Here is a 22,366-nt window from a genome sequence, read left to right as displayed (position 1 = left end):
ACATATCTGAAAATAACCTTGTTTAACCAAAGTAATAACTATAATAATTGATTTTTTTGTACTGGATAAGGTCGTTGTGAAGGGCAACACATTTTTTAATAACTTGAAATCGTGATTCATGTATGTCTTCTTCAGTTTCAAGTTTAGCATAATCTTCTAGTCCAACCAAAATATGCTGTACAACTTTTATGCGCCCTAAAATGTAGGTGGAAAAGGCAAGAGGTGACAGCTTAGTGAACGCCATGTAGAAAAAGCCCACGGTCAAAAAGAAGCTTTGATTAACGGCGATGCCCCAGTAGTACACGTCGGTGTCAAAAGGGTACCACTGATAATATATAAACGATCGTTTCCCTTCTAACAGTTTAAGGTGGTGCACCCCTAAACAAAAACAAAACGTGCCAAGCACCCCAAAAATTTGTTGGCCAACGACATTGTTTATTTTACGGTGTTTGGCATAAATGGCTAAAATGCTGCTGTTGGACGTTGTGAACAAAGTCTCTTCCAGCTCGTCAATTTGATTGAACAAGTTCTGAACGTCGTTGGACTGTAAGTACATCAAACTAACAAACATCATTATGTACAAAGCGATGTAACTCAAACTTTCGCTCACTATTTGTGGATCATCCATTTTCATAAACATTTCTATAATAACCAACGATAGATTTATTATGTAAAATGGTTTGTTCGTCAGACAATAAATTTTATACATGCTGTTGAAGATTTTATTTTCGTGATCAAGTTTTTCGCCTAAGCCACACATTTTTCCAACTTTTTTTAGGAAACTTAAGTGATAATTTTTGAGCATTTTGATACACTTGTTCTGATTGACTAACAATTCTTTCAATAATATATAGACATTTTTTTATAGAAAGATAAAGTACTAATTAAATATAAAGTATATAATTAAACGAAGACTTGATAATTTATACATTTACATATTACGAACATATTTTAATTATTCAATGTTGTATAGTGCTGGGAAAAATTATATGTTTCCCAGTAAAATGTACAAAATTAATTAATTAATTAAATCATTGCAGGTATCTATGTAAATTAAAGGAGTCAAAGTGGGTCTTCCATGGGCACATTGAAAAGGTAATTTGCAGTTTCCCAAGTCAACAATCAAGTTCTTACAAAATTCGGCGTCCAACTTGTCCCCAAATTTCACTGCACCTGAAATCACATAGTCTTAAATTAAATAAGAATAGTGATAACCATTTGTACCTCTACAAGCCTCCATGCTGATTATTTTTTTAATTATATTGGGTGTCACAGTTGTCACATTCCTTCTTTCTTGTAAAATTTCTATTAATTCTTGTATTAATATTTCTACAGTTTTATTTAGGATGCTCAGGTCATGCTGAAATGGACAATTGATAAACTAGTCACAATCACTTCAAAAAGTGATACCTATCTCATTGTGACTAGTTTATTTTCAACTATTTTTAATAATATACTTACTTCGTTTTTTGAATTATTATAAACACACAAGGGAATCATTTTTATAATCACACAGTTTGTTAGAAACTCCATGGACAACCCAACTGAGTCCAGAAATGGTTGATTATCTCGTAAAAGCTTAATTTCACATTGTCTAATAAAAATGGTGGTTGTAGCACATTCTACTTTAACACCTCTGTAGTCTAAAACTTTGTTGTTAATAAAATTAAATTGTAGTCGAATGTATGTAATTACTCTCTTCCAAATATTCCAAACGTAGTCGTTCATGGGCAGCATGCTGATCAAATATTATCAATAATTTATCTCTTGTGTCTATAGCTGCAATGAACTTCTTGTCTATCTGCCCGATTACCTGTAGAAACTTAAATACGTCTTTTTGGAAGGTTTTGCCATTTGCAGACCTTAAACTCTTGGGAATGGCATCTGCAGTTGGTATATCGTCTTCGAATAACTTGGCCTTTTCTTCGTACAATTTTTGGAAAAATATTTTAGGATCTGGAAGACACAAAATTACTAACTGACACAATTATTTTTTTCATCTACTTTGCCTTGATATTGCAAATAATTCTCCCATTTGAGCAGCTTCAAATCGTCGACATTTTGGAACAAGGCGTTGTGGAAGAACATTTTCGAATGTTGAGTCATCGATGTTTCTACTTCTATGTTCTTTGTTAGTAAAACGGGTGAAAGACCTTTCGGGAGGAAGTTAGGTCTTTGCTTCATGGAAAAAAATGGTTTACTCACAGGAAATTTACTGTCATTGTCCTTCGAAGGCTTTTCTGGAAAAATTATTGATAACTTCATCTAGTGAATAATTTACAAACACCTTACTTATATTTTGTTGGGTATTTTTACACATATCAGAAATGTTCTTTAAATTTATAGGTTTGTCGCACTTTTTCGGTGTTCCTCCACATTTGTTTATTAACTCATCTTCAGTTAATGGGTTCACAGTATTATTTAAAAAGATAAATCCTTTGTTCAGGTCTTCGTGAGTTGCACCTCCTGGGAAATTAAATGCTACATCTTGTTCATGTTTTAGTGACTTCACACTGTTTAAAATGTTTGGTGAGGTAGGGAATAAATTGTCTGGGAAAGAAATATACTTATAAAAAAATTATATTTTTTATATTATTTCTTTACGTGATTGCTGATCCAGTTCACATCCCTTGTTTTCATTCTCTTTATCTTCTTCTAATACTTTTATATTTAATGAGTTATTTAAAAAATTAAGTGGTTTATCTGGTTTATAATTAAATGGTTGTGGTACACTTTCAAATGTAAAAAGGTCAGGTTCTAAAAATTAAGCCGCAATTCAATTAATTTACATCCACATGTATTCTCTATCAACTTCTATTTACCTGAATTTTGATAAACTAGATCATTTCTTTTGTTAAATATGAAGTCAACATGGTTTTTCTCTTTATCTTCTATTTTTTGTTCTATTAACTGTTCTCTGGTTAAAACGTTTATTGAATCGTTTAAAAAGGTAAATTTGTTTTTATCATGAAAATCATAAGGATCCAACGTCTTCCTTAAGTTGATTACTTCGGATTCTAAAATACAAAATGTTTCTAAAATAAACATAAAACTATAAATATATTTTCTTACCCTTTTCTCTGTGACTAAAATTGGTGGCTTGATTAGCACACTCAGGAAAATCAAAAGTATTCACAACAGTTCGTGTGGTACATAAAACAGGAGCAGTACCATCAAAATGGTTTTGAATAAATGGAAATCGCAAGGAATCAGTTTTTTGCGTACTGAATAATAAGGGCTGAAATTTGTTCCCCATTTGATAATGATCTTTGTTTTGTGTTTCAGCTTTTGGTTCTTCATTCTTTGTACACCTCGCAGTTGTCATTACATTGTTGAAAGTATAAAAGGAGTAGTTTTTATTTTCATTATACTGTAGTCTTCTGGTGTTGGTGACGAAATAAGGACTTTCTGGGTAATTAACACCACACCTTTCGTCGGTTTTTCGAATTGAATACTGGTCCTTCAAAAAATTGTTCCATTCGTTAAACAGACTTGGTCCTCCTTCCTTTGGTATGGGGCTTAAATTGATGTTGGTTAAAGTAACATTGTTTTTGCTATATTTTATTGGCATTCTTGGGACGTGTCTTTTAGTTGTGAAATTAAACATAAACTCAGACTTCTTACAAACACATTTGCTCTCATTGTTTGTAGAGAACAGGCCAGCATCCTTCAAGTCACAGACAGATTTGGGCACAACAAATGTATAATTCTCAATGTTAACAGTCTTGTTCATTGTTATTTCCATGCTTTTGTAATTTTGTTTTGGCATCTTGAACGAAGTTTGAATTCCTTTTTCATTATATTCAACAACATCCTTCGGTTCTAAATTTGTTTCAACACAATCAGGATTGCAAACTATCGAGTAATTTTGAGTACTATTTGAGTACACCTGGGTCGACTTCAGAAACATATCCATAATCAAATTTTTGCCTTTGACTTCATTGTTTGTAAACTTTGAATATGTCGACAAATTATTTTCGTTTTGGTTTTTAGGGTTGACGACAATAGGAAGACAATTTTTGAACAAGGTTTTATTTGGCTTTATTATTTTGTGTTTGTCCTCTGTGTCTGTAAAATAAATAGAGTAATTTTCCTTTGAGTCATCTTGCCTTTTCATCATTGCTGATTTTTTTCTTGGCAACTTTTTTGGAGCATATTTATTCTTCTCAAGTTTTTCCTTGAATTGTTTCAGCCAATGAACATTGTAACCACCTAGCTCAGCTTGTTTACTTATATTTTCATAATTATTTATATCTTCACATTGATTATATATATTAAACTCTTTTTTATTTTTACCTTTATATTCTTCAACATGTAAATCTTCTAACGAATCGTTTCCTTTAGTGATTACTTTCATTTTATCTGTATTTTCATCAGTTTTACACCTTTTCTCAAGTTCATCATTAATTTCTACCTCAATATTGTCTGTGTACAACTTTCTTTTAAAGGCTTTTCCACAAACTGCTCCGTTTATAGTCCAAGCATTACATTGGCCCTTGTATGACTTTTTTACTAATTCTACTTTAGTATCTTTGATTAGATTATCAGGAGACTTTGAACAATTAATAAACTTGTCCAAACATTGTTTAACAGCACTCCAAGTCGTAAAATTAACTTCTAAACTGGAGGGACTTAAGTAGACCTCATTATATGGACACTGAATGTTAATTAGAAAAATGGGCCACGTTTTGGTCTTGCTTGATGTTTTAAGCAAGCTACAAAGATAATTCTGCAGTTGTTCATTGACAACAGGTCTTTTATTCACATAAATATACTGTAACTTTTTGTTCTTGTATGTTTCTTTATGTATGAAACCTTCCACGATCAACTTGTCCTTTGAAATTTTAAGCAACTTGACTTCTTTGGACAGTTTAGGGTGTAAGTACGAGAATACATCAACAACATCCTTTTTCTTCTGTAAATTTAAAATTAAGTCACCGGTTGCTTCATTCCTCAATGTGAAAGAGACTTGAGGATTTAACATTTGCAACTTCTCAATTGAAATTTTAATTTCCTCCATAACAGAGTCGGAGTTAATCAGTCGCTTCCTAACAGGAACGTTGTGCAAAAAGTGTTCTATGGTAATGGTGGTGCCGTAGCTCGGCCTGCAGTTGCTGACGATCACATCAGAGGACCTGTTGTCGAAGACGGATTTTGTGTAGGTCGCGTCGCTGTCCCTGCATCTGGACGTGACGTTCACCAGTTTGGTGACGGCGCAAATCGAGGCCAGAGCTTCGCCTCTGAAGCCGTAGAGCTTCGCTTTCCTTGATAGATCTTTGTAGTCGTACACTTTGTTGGTAGTGTAGCGTGCACCCACAATTCTCATGTTTGATTCAGTGATTCCTTCTCCATTGTCCACGACTTGGATTCGGAGAGTTACTGGGTTTACTCGGATGGCGATGGACTTTGATTTTGCATCTAGACTGTTTAAAATCTAAAATGATAGTTTTAGTATTTCGGAAATAACTATTTATACAAACAATGTGAAGTGTTAAGGCTTTCGTGACCATTAATTGAGTCTATATTTGTTCAGGTTTGTTGGTCGACGTTTATTGGAATTAATATATTATTATTAAGTGGCTAGCATCTCCAGAGGCCTGATCTGGTTCGTGTCACAAAGACATCTGATCTGGAAATGTATAATCGGTGCAGAGAAATTGGTATCACTCATAGGAGACCACATACTGCTCTTCAGACACTGACTAGTTCTCGAGATGATGAACATTTGGTTGTCACTTCAAGAGTGAACAAGAATATCTCACCAGTTAGGAACCAGGTAGGGAACAGACTTTATGAAGCCAATTTACATTCAAGACGTACAGCTATTGTTCCTGAATTAAGTAGAATACACAAGATAATGACAATAAACTTTGATAATGGTTTCATTCACAAGAAAGAGAACCTTTTTTGGATGCCCTAGATACCTAAGGATGAACACTTGGACAAGATAATGAAGAAGAAGGGCACCAACAAGAAAGATTCAACACAAACTCAGATGTGTTGAAGAAAAGAGAGACTCTCAGATGACCTCTTGTTACCTATACTGCATATCATGCTCTTGCTGAAGAGTATATATCGGTACTACAAAACGAACTAAATCAGACCTCTGAAGATGTTACCCACTCGTGCTAGAGAAACGTCTGGAAATAATTCCTATTAACGTCAAAGTATAAACCCTATAAAGAGTGAATCAGAAGTAGATGCTTTATATTTAGGAGGTGATTATACAAATTATTTAGAGTCTTCTGAACCCATATTGCCTTATCAAAAAATTATTAGTTTTGTAGAGATTTGATTTTTTGTGATTTCCTATTTTTTATACACATATTAGAAAAGTGTGTAGTCAAATTTAAAAAAAAATCATGATGAACTTAACACGTCTTTAAAATTAGTGTAGAAAATTTAGTTTATAAGTGTTGTATTGAAGTCCTTTAAGGCTTTTTTGGAAAAACAATTACTGTGTGGCATGTGTTAATGTGTATACTATCTACTAAAAAAAGAATTGTTTAAATATATTTAATTATTCTAGTGAAATTTTAAAAAACATAAAACTGGGCCTGATTATATATCATAAAAAATCAAATATCTCCAAAACTAATAATTTTTGAATAAGGCAATATGGGGTTCAAAAGGCTCTAAATAACCTGTAGAATGGCCCCCTAAAATTAATGCATCTCTTCTGACTCACCCTGTAGATACCCAACAATTTAAACAATTCTAATTGTAAATATTTGTTTATTACAGAATGAAATTTAATTCTTACCAACTCACTGACACATTGAGGAATTGAATTAACGGTAACTGAACTCCTTATTTTAGAAACCAAATCAGGATTTAATTTAACTAATTGCATTTTGTGCTGTGTATATTTTAAGGTTAATAATTTTAGTTGACATAAAACTAGTAGGCCATGAAATCAGGTAAATACAAAAACAATTTTTTGAGAACATTTATTTTTATATATGTATATACAATAAACAGATTTAGAAGCATAACAAATATCATTTATATAAAATGCATTTACTTTACTGTAAAATAAATAAGTAAATAAGTAGTTATATACTCTTTGGCTTAAGATGTCAACACAATTAATTCACATTGCTTGGAAAGTAAAACAGTACATCCATTAAATGCTATTTTAAATATGAAGTAGTGCATTTCACTTGTCGGTGTTCATAACTTGACGTTTGTAGCTTTCCTTCAACATTTTCAAGTTCTCTTGCAGCGAGGCAACTTCATCGAACCTCTGGGCTTGCCTGGCCTGTTCAATATAATTCTTCACTATATTAATTTGCTCAATTAGGGGATTTTCATCGGACTGCCCCGAGTTCTCCGAGGCAACATTGGTAGGCGTCCAACCCGTGGTCACTGTCACAGTCTTAATGCTGTTTTTAGGAGTGTGTCCATAATCATCGTCTACAAATTTAGCAGCACGTTCCCTCCTAAAGCGTTCCAAGTCTTCAGTCGTTGGAGGTGCGGGGAGTGTTAAGAGGTAGTCTTTTATATACATGGATATCGCTTTTCTTATGTTATTTTGTAGAGTTGCTTGTTTTGGGCTATCGGGGTCAACTGGCATTGATGCTATTTTTTTGCTTAGTGTATCTATCATTTCTGCTTTTCTGGCTATTGTGGTCCTAAGATTTTGGGCGTCTTGCAAGATGTATATAGTTTCTCCCATTGTTAAAGAATTATAAACCTAAAAATAATATAAATGTTGATTAATCATATAAGAATGTTACAGTTGATTTCTATCGATGGATTGTATAATTTTTAAGCTATGAATCATTAAAATTAAACTATCAACACAAAGGTATTTTTACAATTAATGTAGGTCAAATTTTTCCCATTTGTTTTTATGTTTATAATAAATATTTATTTTGGATAAAGCTAACCTGTCTATTTTAATTGTTTATTTTTTGTTCCAACACTTTTCTAATACAGAAAATTCCAAATTATTCATTTAATAAATTGGTAAATATTGAATTCTTATATTATATAAGAGTCCTTAAGATTTTTTAACTTATTCGTGGTTGGAGCATTGAACTAAATTATGGTAAATATAATTTGATTTTTACCTTAAGATATGTCTCAACAGAACTTTGTATTTGCACTTTCATGTTCTGCAAATGGGCATATAATTGACAAATAATTGGTTGAACCATCTGTTCAATTTGCACTTTCCTTCGACACTCCAACATTTCAATACAATGATTACAGATCCTCAAATTTTCAGAGTCCCTGCTCTGACTTGAGTCTAATGTTCCACTATGAACAGGAGCAATAATTGTTTCTACAACAAACAAATATGTAAACTTAAAAAATACTAATAGTGAGGAACTTACGGGCAGCCTCATAGGACAAAAAGTATGAACATGAGTGACACATAATGCTCCCACATAACCTACAATGATGCTGCCTTCTGGTAATGTTAAAGGAAGAGGCACAAGAGGGGCACCTTGTTACTGTGGACCCGTCCAGCCATGCCACAAGTTCCTGTTCTTGTTGTTTTCTATCTGAACCAAAAAATCTCAATAGTCTGTCCAGCCTGATGACCAATTTGTTGGTTTCAGTTGTACGATGGTCCAGTCTATCCCTTCGTACTGTTTTGAAGTAATTAGTATGGTTATTAGTTTGGCCTGGATCTTGTGGCTCACTGTATTCAATGTAATACTTTTCTAAACGCACTTCATTCCTGAACACCTCCAAATCTTTTTCATCCAATTTTAATATTTTCTTTTTGGCCTTGCCATAGATGTCTTTTATAGACTTCAAAATATCCTGCTCTTCTGAATGGAGATCCTGGAAATGGGCTATTAAATTGTTCGGCGACCGAAGGTCCTTATGGCAACTGGGACACAAAAATCCCTCTTGAATTCCTTCAGCCATGGTACGTGTTTACTGTTAAATCACACCCATTTTAATTGAACACTGACTACGTTGTGTTTGTTGTTCGATTTATCGAATGTCAAAACGTTGCATGTTTTTAAAAAGGGCAAACAAACTTGACAATTTTTATGGCAATGTTGCCAACATGTGACATTGGAGCAAAGATTAAATTTACAGTGGTGGCCAGAAAATTAGGAAAGGCTCAGCTCAAATAAAATCCTGTCAAAATATTTATAATAATATATATATATATATATATATATATATATATATATATATATATAATATTTTTTATTTAAAATAATTATACTATATACTTAAATGAAATAAACAAAATAAATGAGAAATGTGGCTAGTCGCACAAATAAGCACATCTAGTGATGTAAATGTTTCATGTTAATTATTGTTTTTCTCTTTTATGGAAATCTATATATTTAATCTTTGATTAAAGGTAAAATAATTATTTAAAAAGTTACAGACTACAGATTTACTACAATATATTTCCTAAATTCATAAGCTTCCTTACTTCTAAAAAGGTAGTACTTCTATTTTATTTTTCAGAGAAAATATAGTAAGTTTCTTTGCTCTTTGAAATACATTTCCTAATGGAATCATTTCTTCAGCAAATTGGTGTTTCATCATTGTACATACATTACCTTCACTGTGTTTCACAGTGAGTAAAACAAACTGTTTTGGTACTTCCTTAAGACAATAACATAAATTATCCACCTCTCAGTGGTCCAGTGATCGAGATTAAACTTTTACTAGAAAGCATGTTCTTTGCAGGTCTATGACCAAACAAATTTCCATCCTCTAAACTTCCAATCATAGTCCCTGAACTAATTTCTCTAAACAATTAAACTGACTTCCACTTTCTTTTGGCTTAGATAAAAGTGATTTGAAATTTGGCTTACAACTTATAATACAGACCCCTTGGATGAGAAAAAGATTTAGGGGTTTATCAAATCAAAAATAACTCTTTCACAACTTCTTATTTATTAAATTTATAATAATATAAATATATGACTATTATTTGCATCGTTCCTCGCACATCTTGTTAGGTTCAGCAGGAATCGACCCTTCCATTTCAGGCTTGGGCTTGGACTTCAACTTGCCCAGCATCAACCGAAGATTGGCTATCGCCTTGGCAGGATTCAACTGTTTAGGGCAACAGCTGGTGCAATTGTTAATCGTGTGGCATCTGTAAACATTAAAGTAATTCGTCATGATGTCGAGGCGTTCTTGCTGCGCCTGATCCCTGGAATCAATGATCCACCTGTAGGCGTTCAAAAGAGCTGCCGGCCCCAGAAAGTCGTTTTTGTCTTTGGTGTGCCCGTGCCACCAGTACTCGGGGCAGGAGGTGGAGCAGCAGGCGCACAGGATGCATTCCACGGTGCCATCTATTTTGTCTCTGTCCTGCATGCTTTGTAGCAGCTGGTTCTCTTCCGGTACTTGATCTTTGAGGATCAGATAGGGCATGATTCTTTTGTGTTGCTTGGTGAAGTGTCTAAAGTCAACGACCAAATCTCTGATCACGTACATGTGAGGTAGGGGGTAAATTTTGGTGACACCCTTCGGCTTTATCGTTGACAAACAGGCCAGTTGGTTTTTGCCGTCGATGTTCATGCCGCAGGAGCCACAAATACCTTCTCTGCACGACACCCTAAACGCCAACGTGGGGTCGATCTCCTTTTTTATTTTTATCAGGGCGTCTAACACCTTAAGACCTGTTTTGTTTAGGTCTAGAGTGTAGGACTTTTTGAACGGTTTGGGTGAGCATTTGTCTCCGGGGATGTATCTGTAAATTTGAAATATCTTGGGTCTTGGTGGCACAGATTTAGTCACTTTGGGGGCGGTCTTTTCTTTGCATTCTTCACCTTTGGTAGAACAATAGTTTCTTAAGTTGGTGCGCAGGATGTTATTTAAACGTGGTAAAAAATTCATTGTTAAAATGTGCGGTATATTGAAAGTAAATTGTCAGATTATGATTGATCAAATCATTAATTTACCCTAGCAACATACCACCATGATAAAAATAAAACAAATTAAGTCTAATTGTTACAAAAATGAAGAATGCGCCAGTTTTTAGTACAAAATTTGATGTCTTTACTGGCGCATCCACCACTTTTATAACAACGAGAAGGATTTCATTTTTCAGGTTTATAAAGCAAAGCCACTTTGGGTAATTTAATTGTTATTATACATTTTTATAGTTCCACCCTTTATTATAACAATATTATTACTTCAGATCTTATAATTGGCGCCAACTAAATACATTTATTTTATTCATTTTATTTATGAAAGCAACCCGATTCACACATTTGTAAAATACTTCAGTGCTATTGCAACGAACTCCTGAAATGCAACTGGATTTTGCATTGTGAGGCGGCCTTTGCCAATAATATGAAATAGGAATATATATATATTTATTCTTGAGTGTTTACTTGTAAAAATGGTCACATATGCAAATATTAGCAAGTTGATTTATTAAAATGAACTAGAAAAATATTTAATCTAATTGTAAGTATATGTGGCTTAATTATTTAATTGCACAATTTGGCGCTTTCACTCAAACATGAGGCATTTTAAATAAAAATTAATTTTAAGTCCAAAAAATATAGAAATTTAATATGTAACTAAAAGAATTAGTTTAAAAATTAATTTTATTTGTAAATAATAAATGATATTTAAATAATTGTTTAAATAAATTATTAATTAATTAATTAAAATAATCAGTTTTATTAGATATTATTTTTAGAATTTAAAAAATCAAACCACAATATTTTACTAATTATTATTTTTTCTGTAGGTTACAATGGATTTTTATTATAAAATATAATATAGAACAGCATGATGGACATTTCAGCAATATGGAACCAAGTTTTATTAAACGCCTGTGGGGTCCGATTTCAACAAAACGTCCCAGGCATAATTATTTCCCAAGAGTCTCTACCACTTATCCCAGTATCACACAATGCTTTACTTTATCAGACCCATAATGTTAAAATAGAAGATAATGAAAGTGAAAGTGGTAGTGAAATTGAAGATGACAACCAAAGAGACATCAACGATAACTGTGAAACATTCGACAAGACTGAAATCATCGAAACCCTTAAAGAAGACTCCCTAAACAAGGACACAGAACAGGATACTGAAGAGTTTAATGAAACAATTAGTAAATTAGAGACTGACAAAACAAAAATAAAGGGAAGAAGTAAAAAGATTAATAGAACCAGGTAAGGACAAACTAATAAAAGTAATAAGATCTAAAAATTGCCCTTACTAGATTTTCAAGGGAGGAATACGTTTGCCCACAATGCCCATACAGATGCACAACAGAAAATGCTTTTATCAAACACCTAAGATTCTGCGACTCGTCCGACAAGAAACCATTCAGCTGTCCAGTCTGTGGCAAAGACAGAAAATCGGAGCAGTCCCTGCAAATCCATCTTATGAAGCACAAGTTGGGGAAGCAGTTCTGTTGTGATCTATGTAAATTTAAGAGCGTCCAATTAAAAAAGGTAACTATTCACATCAACCATTATTGGTTACATCTAATTAAATTATTTTGATACTAGATAATTCAGCACAGACGTATGCATACAGGAGAGAAGCCACATCTGTGCCCCCACTGCACCTACAGGTCATCAAGGAGAGACAACTTAAGGTCCCACGTTCGTAGAGTTCACAAAGAAGAAGACTTAATTGCGGACACGTTTTCGCCTAGCAGTATGGTTAAATCTCCCAGGAGATATAATTCAAACGCCAATATGATTCAACCTGATGTTGTGCCAAGCAAAAAGTTAATATGAATTCGCCTTCCAGGTTTTTTTGGGTCAAATTTATTTGTCATACAAATTTAATTGATGCAATTATTTTATTTATAACTTACAAGTACATCATCAAGAGTATTTTGGATTATTATCCTACATTTTTGACATTAATGGAATAATTTCAATAACAGGAATATTAAAATTGTTTGTGTTAAGCTGCATAAAATATCCATAATGATTAATTCATTTAATTTTATAGATGTAATTGTAATATAAACGTCCTATCAAAGATTAAGTTTATATATTTAATCTTTGATCCAATCTACATTTTATTCTAGTGTCAATCAATGTGATATAAAATTTGACTGTCTGTAATCTTAAATTTATTAGAGAAGACCTGTTATTAGTGCATTTACAGCGTTTTATTTCTTATAAATATGACACAACGCCCTATTTATACAAAACAATAATATGAATAAAGCAGTAAGTTAAATTTTTATTTTTATCATGTTAAAAATGTATTGATAAAAAAATTGGCGCTCACGTGTTAACTGGGTTGCATACAATAAAACATACAACATATTATTAGTTTAATATTTATTTTTTACTACGTGTATTTATTATTAAGTTTTGATAAAATATATACGCTAGGTGAAAAAGGAAGTTATAAATCATAGGGGAACTTACTGAATTGTGTTGGCAAAAACATGACCTAAAAACAAGTCATTTGACGTTTTCAGTAAAATTCCTAACCAACTCTAATTTAACACTAATCCAATTCAGTAGTAATTTCTTCAAAATTATTAATGAAACATTAAATCAAACTCTAATGCAGAAGGTCGGACGTCCACCAACTGCACCACTTGGCACGTCAAATATGTTTATGTTCATGATTACACCAACATAAATAAGATTGTTGCACCAATAAATATAAACACTTATTTTTAGTATGTAGTCAAAAAGTAATGTTAGGAGTGTGAACTATTAACGTGATGGGTGTTTGTTGCTGCAAGCCAAAGAATGAAGAACAGGATAGTTATACACAACAGATAGCACCTATTCCTAACGTAACTGTCCATACAACTGTGCTTCGACCACCTCCATCTTTCCAATGTATTTATAAACCACCTGATCCGGATTATGTTGACAGGCTTGTTTTAGAGACTCTGGGGGTGATTGCCACTTTAGTTGACAAGTAAGTAATTTGGTTGAAATAATTTTTTTTCTATAAAATTTATGATTGTTATTTGAGGTCATTCGTGTTTTGTTCAATGTACATGTGTCACTGGCTATAAAATTTATTTACTTGATAATATTTAAATATCTATTAACTAAATAATAGTAAATATTTATGTTATTTTTAAATAGCAACAGTTGAATACTTCTAAAGTGGTACCTTTATAGTTTCTTTTAGTTATATTATCATTAATTTCATTTTTATCAATTAACCAACTCTGAACAACTTTGGATAAATGCTTTGTATCATTATCTTGTATAAAAATCAATGTGATTAGTAAATTATCGTTAGCAAATGGTTCCATTACATCTCTCATGATGTCTATATATGAAAAGGTCCATTTTAATAATAATTATTTGGTCTTATATAGTACAAAGGAAAGGAACTCCAAACTAAAACTTTTCCTCCACATTGTTTTAAAGTTTTTGTAGAGTAACAGGAATCCCAATTTTTATTGTGAATGAAACTATGAATGTATTTTTTACCACCTTGTTGAACCTATTAAGAATTGATTCATCTCAAGGCACCTTCTCAAAAATTCTGAGGGATAATACATTTTTGTAGAAATATTTAGTTTTGTTCAAATATTCTTGTTGTTCAAATATGTTTGTTTTTAAATTGTGTGCTATTTCTATGGTCATCACTGTATATATGTATTTACTTAAAGATTAGATTATAATTATAAATACTAAGAAAAGAACATCTATACTCAACAAATAATTTTAATGATTCACATATTTGTAGGCAAATATTAAGTTCAAAGAAAATATTTATAAATGTAGTTTTTGTTGTTTAATGCTTGACTAATTTTACCATTTTATGCTACAGCAATCAAAAAATTACTACAATCAAATAAACTATTAATTGATATGAGTAACTATGTTTAAATCCTGATCATATCTTTTTTACAATTAATTTAATTTATAATAATATTTATATAAATACTGTTTAATTATGTAATAAAAAATATAGTGTCATTAAATATATATTGGTTTATCTATTATAATTGAACTAGTTTATAAATGTTCACAATAAAATCTTCACAAATACTGTAAATAATTTAATAAGATGGTATGGGTATTTCCTTTGAATATAATATATATATAATCATAATAAATCCGTTTTTAAAATAAATTTACAACTAACTGGTATTTTATTGAATTCTGGTAATTTTTTTACACAATATAAATATTTATACATTTGATAAAGAGCTTAGTATAGTTAAAATCATTATTCAAATATTGATGATTGCAATAAATATTTCAATTTTCAAAATGCTTTAAATTACTTAATTAATTTTTAAATTTTATTAATCACTTATTCATTAAATATTTTATTATTCCAAATTCTATTAACATAAATATGTTAATAACAATGGAAAATATTTAATTGTTGACATTCTAGAATATACTTACTTATTTAATTATGCATTAAAGATATCACAATAATGATTTTATACTTTTATCATGGTTTATAAATAAATTACGTTATAATGAATGATGTTGCTTATTAATATGCATTTAATATCCTTAATAATATAAAATTGTTTGTGAAAATATTACTAGAGACTAAGATTATTACTGAAAAAAGAAACTATTGTTTGAAATGGTACAAAATACAAGTTTATTTGCTTTTTTTAAAATTATTTTGTTATGAGATTCATTTTTTTAGATATAATAATATTTTTTTGAACTGAAATTATGAATTAAATCAGTCATCAGTTTCAAAATTCTTAATAAAATTATCATGAATATGACTGTAAATTATGTCTATTTAAAAGTAAATTGTTTATTTCATATGTAATAAAAGTCAATTTTAAACTTTTGGCTAATAAAACTGGAGTTTTAACACTATTCAAAATTAGATGCTTTAATATTTTAAATAATTTAAATTAAATATTAAATGATATATATAATATATATTTTAATTTCTTTTCAATATAAATTCAATTAATTTAAATTAAATTTTATATTTTAAATTAATTTTTTTATTCATTTTTTAATTTAAATATTTATTTATATTTAAATATTTAATTTCTTTTTAATTTAACATTCTAATATTTATTTAATTTAAATTAAATATTTCATTAATTTTTTAATTTAAATTTTATTTTAATAAAAATTAGATATTTCAAATTTTAAATTGAACATTTTAATATTCTTTTAATTTAAATTAAATGGTTTATTATTTTTTTAATTTAAATTTAAATATTTTATTATTTTTTAAATTTAAAATTAAATACTATATTTTATATATTTTTTTTTCATTTAAGTTAAACATTTTTATTCCTTTCTAATTTAAATAAAAAATTAATATTTTTAAATTTAACTAAATTTTTTATTTTAAATTAATTTTTTAATTTCTTTTTAATATAAATTAAATATTTTATTTTTTAATAAAAATTGAATATTTTAAATTTAAAATTGAACATTGTAATATTTTTTAATTTAAATTAAAAATTTTACATTTAAAATTCTAAAATTTTTTTAATTTAAATTAAATGTTTTATTAATTTTTTAATTTATATTAAATATTTTATTTTAATAAAAATTACATATTTCAAACTTTAAATTAAACATTTTAATATTTTTTTAATTTAAATTAAATATTTTATTATCTTTTTATTTAAAATTAATTTTTTTATTATTTTTTTAACTTAAATTAAATATTTTAATTTTTTTTTGAATAAATATCACATATTTTAATTTATTTTTAACTTAAATTAAATATATTATTTTTTAAATTTTAATAAAATACTTCAATATTATAAAAAATTTTATTATTTTTTAGTTTGAAATATCTTTATTTAACTTAAATTATATATTTTGTTTTATTTTTTTAATTAAATTAAGTATTTTAATCTCATTATAAATATTTTATTTATTGATTCAATATTTATTAATAAACTATTTCTATTGTGGCAGTGAGCAGGAGCCGCCCAGCTCTATGGTGTCCCTCCACAACATCGCGGACAACGAGGACGGCTGGATCCAGGTGGTGAATTCCATGATCGACGTGATACCGCTCGGCGATGCCCTCGGACCGTCGGTCATCACCCTGCTACTGGACGACTGTCCTCTTCCGTCCAAAGAGTCCGTGTACATGGTGGTGGGCAATCTGCAACTGTCCAAAGAAACGGCCATCGCCGGCAGACAAAATTCGACGCGGCAGCGTAACATTTGCGTTGTCTTAGGCTGTATCGCTGAAAAACTGGCCGGTCCCCGGAATTTGGACATCCTGACGGACGCCACGATTGAATATCTGCTTACAAACTTGGTGTGCTGAGCCTTAACTTTGTTAATTAACAGATTTTATCAATATTTTTGGTTTCAGGACCCAGAAACGGATCCGAATGTTATACTATTTTCCTTGATAGCCTTAGAAAAGTTCGCACAAACTAGTCTAAATAAAATTACGATACTAAAGAAACTGGAGACTGTAAAACCGTGTCCTATATCAGCTTTAGAAACCTGGAAGGAAGAGGAGCACTACGTTAAAAGACAGGTGGGATTCTGTGCTCAGTGGATCTTAGACAATCTTTGTAAGTACCCAATTTTTACTCATACCAATTGTGCCTAATGGATTTTATAGTTGTAGTCACCGACCGAAAGTATTCCTATTTACAAGTGAACATGGAACAAATCAACGCGATGCTCAATACTGGGGACGTCAGCGAATATCTGAAGATATCTCCAGACGGTTTGGAGGCGAGGTGTGACGCATACTCCTTCGAGAGTGTCCGATGTACGGCGCAAGCAGACACGGGAGTTTGGTATTATGAAGTTCTTATCATAACGCCAGGAGTGATGCAAATTGGATGGGCAACGAAGAATAGTAATTTCCTTAATCATGTGAGTTATATATTTGTGAATATATGGGAGTATTATAAACAGGGATGTTGAGTCATTCAAATAGTTGATTCAGTCATGTGTAATTCACTTAGGTAATTGTTTTAATCTTTATTGGATTCACAATATTTGAATTGTTTGAGCAAAGAAAAATTCAAAATGTTTATATTTAATAATTTAAGCACATTTTGTGCCAATATATACAGTGGTGGTCAGAAAAATATTTATATTTTATTTAAAATTATTTATTGTAAATGTGTACAAAATTATTTACTGCTGTCTTAATTATATATAGAAGAATTTAAGAAGTTTCGAAACAATCTTAATTTTATACAAAAATGCCTTAAGAAGTTTTAGGACTTTTAATTACCTATAAACAGAGGGATCTAAAAAATTTTGAAACAGCGTAAAGTGTATTAATTGTATAAAGAAGAATTTGAAAAGGTTTGGAACTGTTTAAATTGTATAACAAATGCCTTAGGAAGTTTTATAACTTTCTGTGCAACTTTTAGTCTTGCTCAAATATTCTTTTTGGTTTCTTTAATGAAATATATCCTTGCAACTTTTATTCACAAAGTTGACATCTGATTGTTCTACTGAACACACTGATGTTGACCCAATTAATTCATTTTTTATTCATCTGGAGGACAAGAAAGGATGTAGTTTTCTGATTTTCCAATTTACTATTTCTCTGACTACATCTGTAGCTGAATTATATACAAACTGACACAAAAATTCATTATTTAGGATGTTATTAATGGACTTCCCAATTCCTTTGAATGAATGTGTCAATGAAAATGATGTTCATGAAGCTAATTAGTAAATAATAAGTTTTCTGTTAATTTTAGGAGGGTTATGGCATTGGAGATGACCAGTATTCACTAGCGTACGATGGCTGTCGGAAGTTAATTTGGCACAACGCCAGGTCGGAACCCCAAGAGCTGCCCCGTTGGGAGTCTGGCGACGTTTTAGGTTGTTTAATAGACTTAGATCTTCAACAAATAATATTTTCAGTAAACGGAACGAGTTTACCACCAAATACAGATGTGTTCAATCATGCCAAGTGAGTAACATTAACAAAATTTATTTAAAATAAATAACATACAACATGTTTTTAAATTTGTTCAGAGTATTGTTTTACGACGTACAATTGATCATTGAGGAATTCTACAAAATGTTCATCTGTAACAGTTTCCACCTTCAATTTGCCCATTATTTGACCTAACTTAACAAGTAAAACGTGTGGGCACGTAATCGATGATTGATTGTCCAAAACATTTGTGTGGAAAAAGTCACAGGAACAAAAGTTAATATTATCATACACTGTATATTGATCTTTAGACCGTGTCACTTTAAAAATCCTTCGTCCATTCTGAGTTTGGTATTCAACAATCTTGCTGCTATCAATTTGTTCGGCTGCTGTTTGAAATGCTTCACCAAATAGATTGTACAGTTCCTCGAGTGTTTGGTCGCTAAATGAGCCGGTTTCATTGTATTTGGTCTCTGCCTCTTTTAAAATATTAAATGCAAATTTGGGCAAAATACTACTTTTCATGTTTTTTAAAAGGTTATGTTTTTGTTAAGGTTAATTACAGGCGGGAAATTCAAACACTCCAACTTGAGCATGAATTTTTATAAATTTATCATATAAATTATAATTGTATACCAAATGCTTTAGGAAGTCTCAGAACTCTTTTAATTGTTTACAGAAGAATTTAAGAAACTTTAGAACGGTCTACTTTGTATACAATATGCCTTAGAATAATTCACAACTGTATTAATTGAATACAGAATAATTTGAGAAGTTTGAAACTGTCTAAATTGTATACAAAGTTCCTTAAGAAGTTGCACAACTGTTTTAAATTTCTGAATAATGACTTAATAAGTTTTATTAGTGACTTAATTATATATAGAAGAATTTAAGAAGTTTTGAAGCTATTTTAATCATATATAAAGTGACCTAAGAAGCTTGAAGATTTTTAATTGTATACAGAAGAATTTGCGAAGTTTTGGAACTGTCTAAATTGTATACAAAGTGCCTTAGGAAGTTTCACAACTGTTTTAAATTTCTGAACAATGACTTAATAAGTTTTATTAGGGACTTAATTATATATAGACGAATTTAAGAAGTTTTGAATCTATTCTAATTGTATAAACAGTGTCCTAGGAAGTCTTAATACAATTTTAATTGTATACAGAAGAATTTAAAAAACTAGAACGGTCTACATTGTATACAAAATGCCTTAGAATATTTCACAACTGTATTAATTGCATACAGAAGAATTTGAGAAGTTTTGGAACTGTCTAAATTGTATACAAAGTGCCCTAGGAAGTTATATAAGTGTTTTAAATTTCTGAACAATGACTTATTAAGTTTTATTAGTGACTTAATTATATATAGACGAATTTAAAAAATTTTGAAACCATTTTAATTGTATACAAAGTGTCCTAGGAAGCTTGAAGACTCTTTTAATTGTATATAGAAGATATAAGAAACTTTAAAACGATCCACATTGTATACAAAATGCCTTAGAATATTTCACAACTGTATTAATTGTATATTGTATAAAGATATATAATATAATCCAACAAGTTTAAATTAAGATATTAACATATTTTTATTTGAATCACATCATGTTCTAATTGTAGTAATTTTAAAATAAATAATTTAATTTCAGGTCTGGCTTTTTCGCTGCGGCAAGTTTTATGTCGTTTCAACAGTGCAGATTCAATTTCGGTGCGGAACCATTTAAATTCGCACCGAAGAGAATTTATTCGACGTTCAACGAGTGCGGTTTTCTGAGGCCGGAGGACAAGATCGTCCTGCCCCGGCACATATTCCTGAATCAGCTGCGACAACAGAAAATCGGCGAGGACAGTTGTACGCTATGTTACGACCAGAAGGCTTCTATCCGACTGTTACCTTGTGAACATTCGTAAGTAACTCTTTTAGACTCCCCTTTTATTATATTTTATATTCGGTCCCAGAAAAAGTGACTTATTAATATTATTACACATTAATTACATCTTTTTTTTTGTTTTTAAGGGGTTTCTGTGAATCATGTGCAAATCAATTGTTAGAGTGTCCGATGTGCAGAGCTCCGTTCCACATGGAGAAAATTGCGGAGCTAACATCTTGACGAACAGTGAGCTTTATGAAAGACCTGGTTCGCATTAATAGTTTTTTATACGAATTCCTCGTTAGATGTTGAAAACGGGTCACTTTATAACATTAGGGGTACAAAAAAAAATATAAATTATCAATTAAACAGCTTTATTATCATTCCCAGTTTGTGACTTCACCTTTAATTGTAAATATTGTTGAACTTTTTTAAATAAGATATTGCGTCAATGTTTAACTTTTTACGCTTAATAATATCAAACTTGTGCATTTGTTTTTGTTACTTAATTTAGTTCATTATCAAAATATATTCATTTACATAGTCTGTTTTTTTATTGCTTAGTAGATACAACATGTGCAGTGATAATCATTAAACAATATTTTTTTAGAATCTGTATCAATTTTGTTTTCTTTTTTAAGACTATTTTATATGTACTCCAGTTTGTTTTTAGAAACATATTTATATTATAATTGTATTTACTGAAGTAATTAATATTGTGTTTTTTTTTTTTGGTCTAAGTGTACTGTGCCAAAATTTCTTTATTCTTCATTATTTTGATTATATCATAATTGAGACTTTGATTAATAAAAGAAATTACATTTTTCAATAAATATTCACTATAATTACTTAATAAAATCTATGCTTTTTTACTTAGAAGAAAGAAGAGCTGTAACTAGATTATAAATATAAATAATGTTTCAACTGTTTAAACCTGTATATATTTTACAAGGGATGTTTAAGGTTACATTTCCATTCATTGAACTTTTGTGCCCTTTTGAATCCTCATCAGATTTTATCCAATATGTAATTCAATAGATAATCCAACTTTTTTATATGTTTAGTCATGTTAGTTTTATTTATTTTATACATATTAATAGTTTAAATTTAATTTAGTTAATATGTGCTATTTAGTTTTTGAATATATTATAAATATATGTATATAATGGTCCAAGGCTTAAATCATTCAGGTTGTAATATATTACGAAAATTATTGTATTATTGCAGATGTATATTTTTTGCATAGGAATATAAAAATGTTGTTTTATTTGTAAGTATTTTCAAATATATTTTAATGTTATGACATATTTTATTTTAAGTAGAATAACCCTGTATTACTAAAAGTGATCTAAAAACAACAGTTTACATGGGTTTAAAATGAAAAATATTTTTATAAATGTATTAAGAAAATCATATAGAAAGAAGAATGTGGCTCTTCCTTTCAACTTTTAGAAATTTTATTACAATTATAAAATTTTTTGGGCATATTTGTTGAGGTAATTTAATTTTTTTAATTAATTTTGACTAAATATTTTATATTTTACTACATTTAAATGATTTCAAGTTGACATACATTTTTAATAATAAAATAAATTATTCCTTTGAAAACTTATAATAGTAACAATAAATGTAACTATACAAGGTGTTTCTAAAATGGGTGGTCAAAATTTGAAAACAGTTTGTTTAATATTGAAAATTAAAATAAATATTAAAATTAATTAT

The 22,366-nt window shown here is 30.0% G+C and overlaps 5 protein-coding genes across 5 annotated transcripts; 2 read left to right on the top strand and 3 right to left on the bottom strand.

Moving 5' to 3' along the window:
- Positions 1-928: 928 nt before the first annotated feature.
- On the bottom strand, positions 929-6,853 carry LOC109603484 (DNA mismatch repair protein MutL). The gene is made up of 9 exons (XM_020019984.2): positions 6,764-6,853; positions 4,297-5,434; positions 3,073-4,068; positions 2,823-3,017; positions 2,010-2,240; positions 1,696-1,956; positions 1,462-1,643; positions 1,225-1,360; positions 929-1,173 (listed from the first exon to the last, which is right to left on the bottom strand). Exons 1-9 carry the CDS (start codon positions 6,851-6,853, stop codon positions 1,019-1,021), a joined length of 3,384 nt encoding a protein of 1,127 aa, XP_019875543.2. The 3' UTR covers positions 929-1,018.
- Positions 6,854-6,935: 82 nt separating this feature from the next.
- LOC109603498 (rabenosyn-5) lies at positions 6,936-8,996 on the bottom strand. The gene is made up of 3 exons (XM_020019997.2): positions 8,343-8,996; positions 8,076-8,290; positions 6,936-7,696 (listed from the first exon to the last, which is right to left on the bottom strand). The coding sequence occupies exons 1-3, from the start codon at positions 8,884-8,886 to the stop codon at positions 7,160-7,162; spliced, it is 1,296 nt and encodes a 431-aa protein (XP_019875556.1). The 5' UTR covers positions 8,887-8,996; the 3' UTR covers positions 6,936-7,159.
- Positions 8,997-9,863: 867 nt separating this feature from the next.
- Positions 9,864-10,876, bottom strand: LOC109603500 (succinate dehydrogenase [ubiquinone] iron-sulfur subunit-like). The gene has a single exon (XM_049962840.1). It carries the CDS (start codon positions 10,828-10,830, stop codon positions 9,916-9,918), a length of 915 nt encoding a protein of 304 aa, XP_049818797.1. The 5' UTR covers positions 10,831-10,876; the 3' UTR covers positions 9,864-9,915.
- Positions 10,877-11,062: 186 nt separating this feature from the next.
- Positions 11,063-12,873, top strand: LOC126264518 (zinc finger and BTB domain-containing protein 14-like). Its single transcript, XM_049962841.1, has 4 exons — positions 11,063-11,406; positions 11,696-12,122; positions 12,173-12,407; positions 12,465-12,873. The coding sequence occupies exons 2-4, from the start codon at positions 11,737-11,739 to the stop codon at positions 12,696-12,698; spliced, it is 855 nt and encodes a 284-aa protein (XP_049818798.1). The 5' UTR covers positions 11,063-11,406; positions 11,696-11,736; the 3' UTR covers positions 12,699-12,873.
- A 445-nt stretch (positions 12,874-13,318) lies between these two features.
- LOC109603491 (RING finger and SPRY domain-containing protein 1) lies at positions 13,319-21,949 on the top strand. The gene is made up of 7 exons (XM_020019990.2): positions 13,319-13,854; positions 16,821-17,172; positions 17,230-17,437; positions 17,488-17,747; positions 18,593-18,807; positions 20,423-20,680; positions 20,791-21,949. The coding sequence occupies exons 1-7, from the start codon at positions 13,652-13,654 to the stop codon at positions 20,882-20,884; spliced, it is 1,590 nt and encodes a 529-aa protein (XP_019875549.1). The 5' UTR covers positions 13,319-13,651; the 3' UTR covers positions 20,885-21,949.
- The last annotated feature ends 417 nt before the right edge of the window (positions 21,950-22,366 follow it).

This window comes from Aethina tumida, chromosome 2, assembly GCF_024364675.1.
Source record: "Aethina tumida isolate Nest 87 chromosome 2, icAetTumi1.1, whole genome shotgun sequence".
Lineage (NCBI taxonomy): Eukaryota > Metazoa > Arthropoda > Insecta > Coleoptera > Nitidulidae > Aethina > Aethina tumida.
This window is presented reverse-complemented; position numbering and strand designations above follow the sequence as displayed.

What these genes read in the sequence shown, in the direction of transcription:
- LOC109603484 (XM_020019984.2), bottom strand. Translation starts at nt 6,853, where the DNA reads ATGCAATTAGTTAAATTAAATCCTGATTTGGTTTCTAAAATAAGGAGT. An exon ending in ACATGTTGAAGAATATAAAG is followed by an intron (nt 4,069 to 4,296) that starts GTAAAAATAAAA and finishes TTTATTTTACAG; the next exon opens with ACACAGAGGACAAACACAAA. An exon ending in TTTTAGTCACAGAGAAAAGG is followed by an intron (nt 3,018 to 3,072) that starts GTAAGAAAATAT and finishes TTTGTATTTTAG; the next exon opens with AATCCGAAGTAATCAACTTA.
- LOC109603498 (XM_020019997.2), bottom strand. Translation starts at nt 8,886, where the DNA reads ATGGCTGAAGGAATTCAAGAGGGATTTTTGTGTCCCAGTTGCCATAAG. An exon ending in TTTGTCCTATGAGGCTGCCC is followed by an intron (nt 8,291 to 8,342) that starts GTAAGTTCCTCA and finishes TGTTTGTTGTAG; the next exon opens with AAACAATTATTGCTCCTGTT. An exon ending in CTGTTGAGACATATCTTAAG is followed by an intron (nt 7,697 to 8,075) that starts GTAAAAATCAAA and finishes TATTATTTTTAG; the next exon opens with GTTTATAATTCTTTAACAAT.
- LOC109603500 (XM_049962840.1), bottom strand. Translation starts at nt 10,830, where the DNA reads ATGAATTTTTTACCACGTTTAAATAACATCCTGCGCACCAACTTAAGA.
- LOC126264518 (XM_049962841.1), top strand. Translation starts at nt 11,737, where the DNA reads ATGATGGACATTTCAGCAATATGGAACCAAGTTTTATTAAACGCCTGT. An exon ending in AAAAAGATTAATAGAACCAG is followed by an intron (nt 12,123 to 12,172) that starts GTAAGGACAAAC and finishes TGCCCTTACTAG; the next exon opens with ATTTTCAAGGGAGGAATACG. An exon ending in AGAGCGTCCAATTAAAAAAG is followed by an intron (nt 12,408 to 12,464) that starts GTAACTATTCAC and finishes TTTTGATACTAG; the next exon opens with ATAATTCAGCACAGACGTAT.
- LOC109603491 (XM_020019990.2), top strand. Translation starts at nt 13,652, where the DNA reads ATGGGTGTTTGTTGCTGCAAGCCAAAGAATGAAGAACAGGATAGTTAT. An exon ending in AATATCTGCTTACAAACTTG is followed by an intron (nt 17,173 to 17,229) that starts GTGTGCTGAGCC and finishes TTTTGGTTTCAG; the next exon opens with GACCCAGAAACGGATCCGAA. An exon ending in CTGTTACCTTGTGAACATTC is followed by an intron (nt 20,681 to 20,790) that starts GTAAGTAACTCT and finishes TTTGTTTTTAAG; the next exon opens with GGGTTTCTGTGAATCATGTG.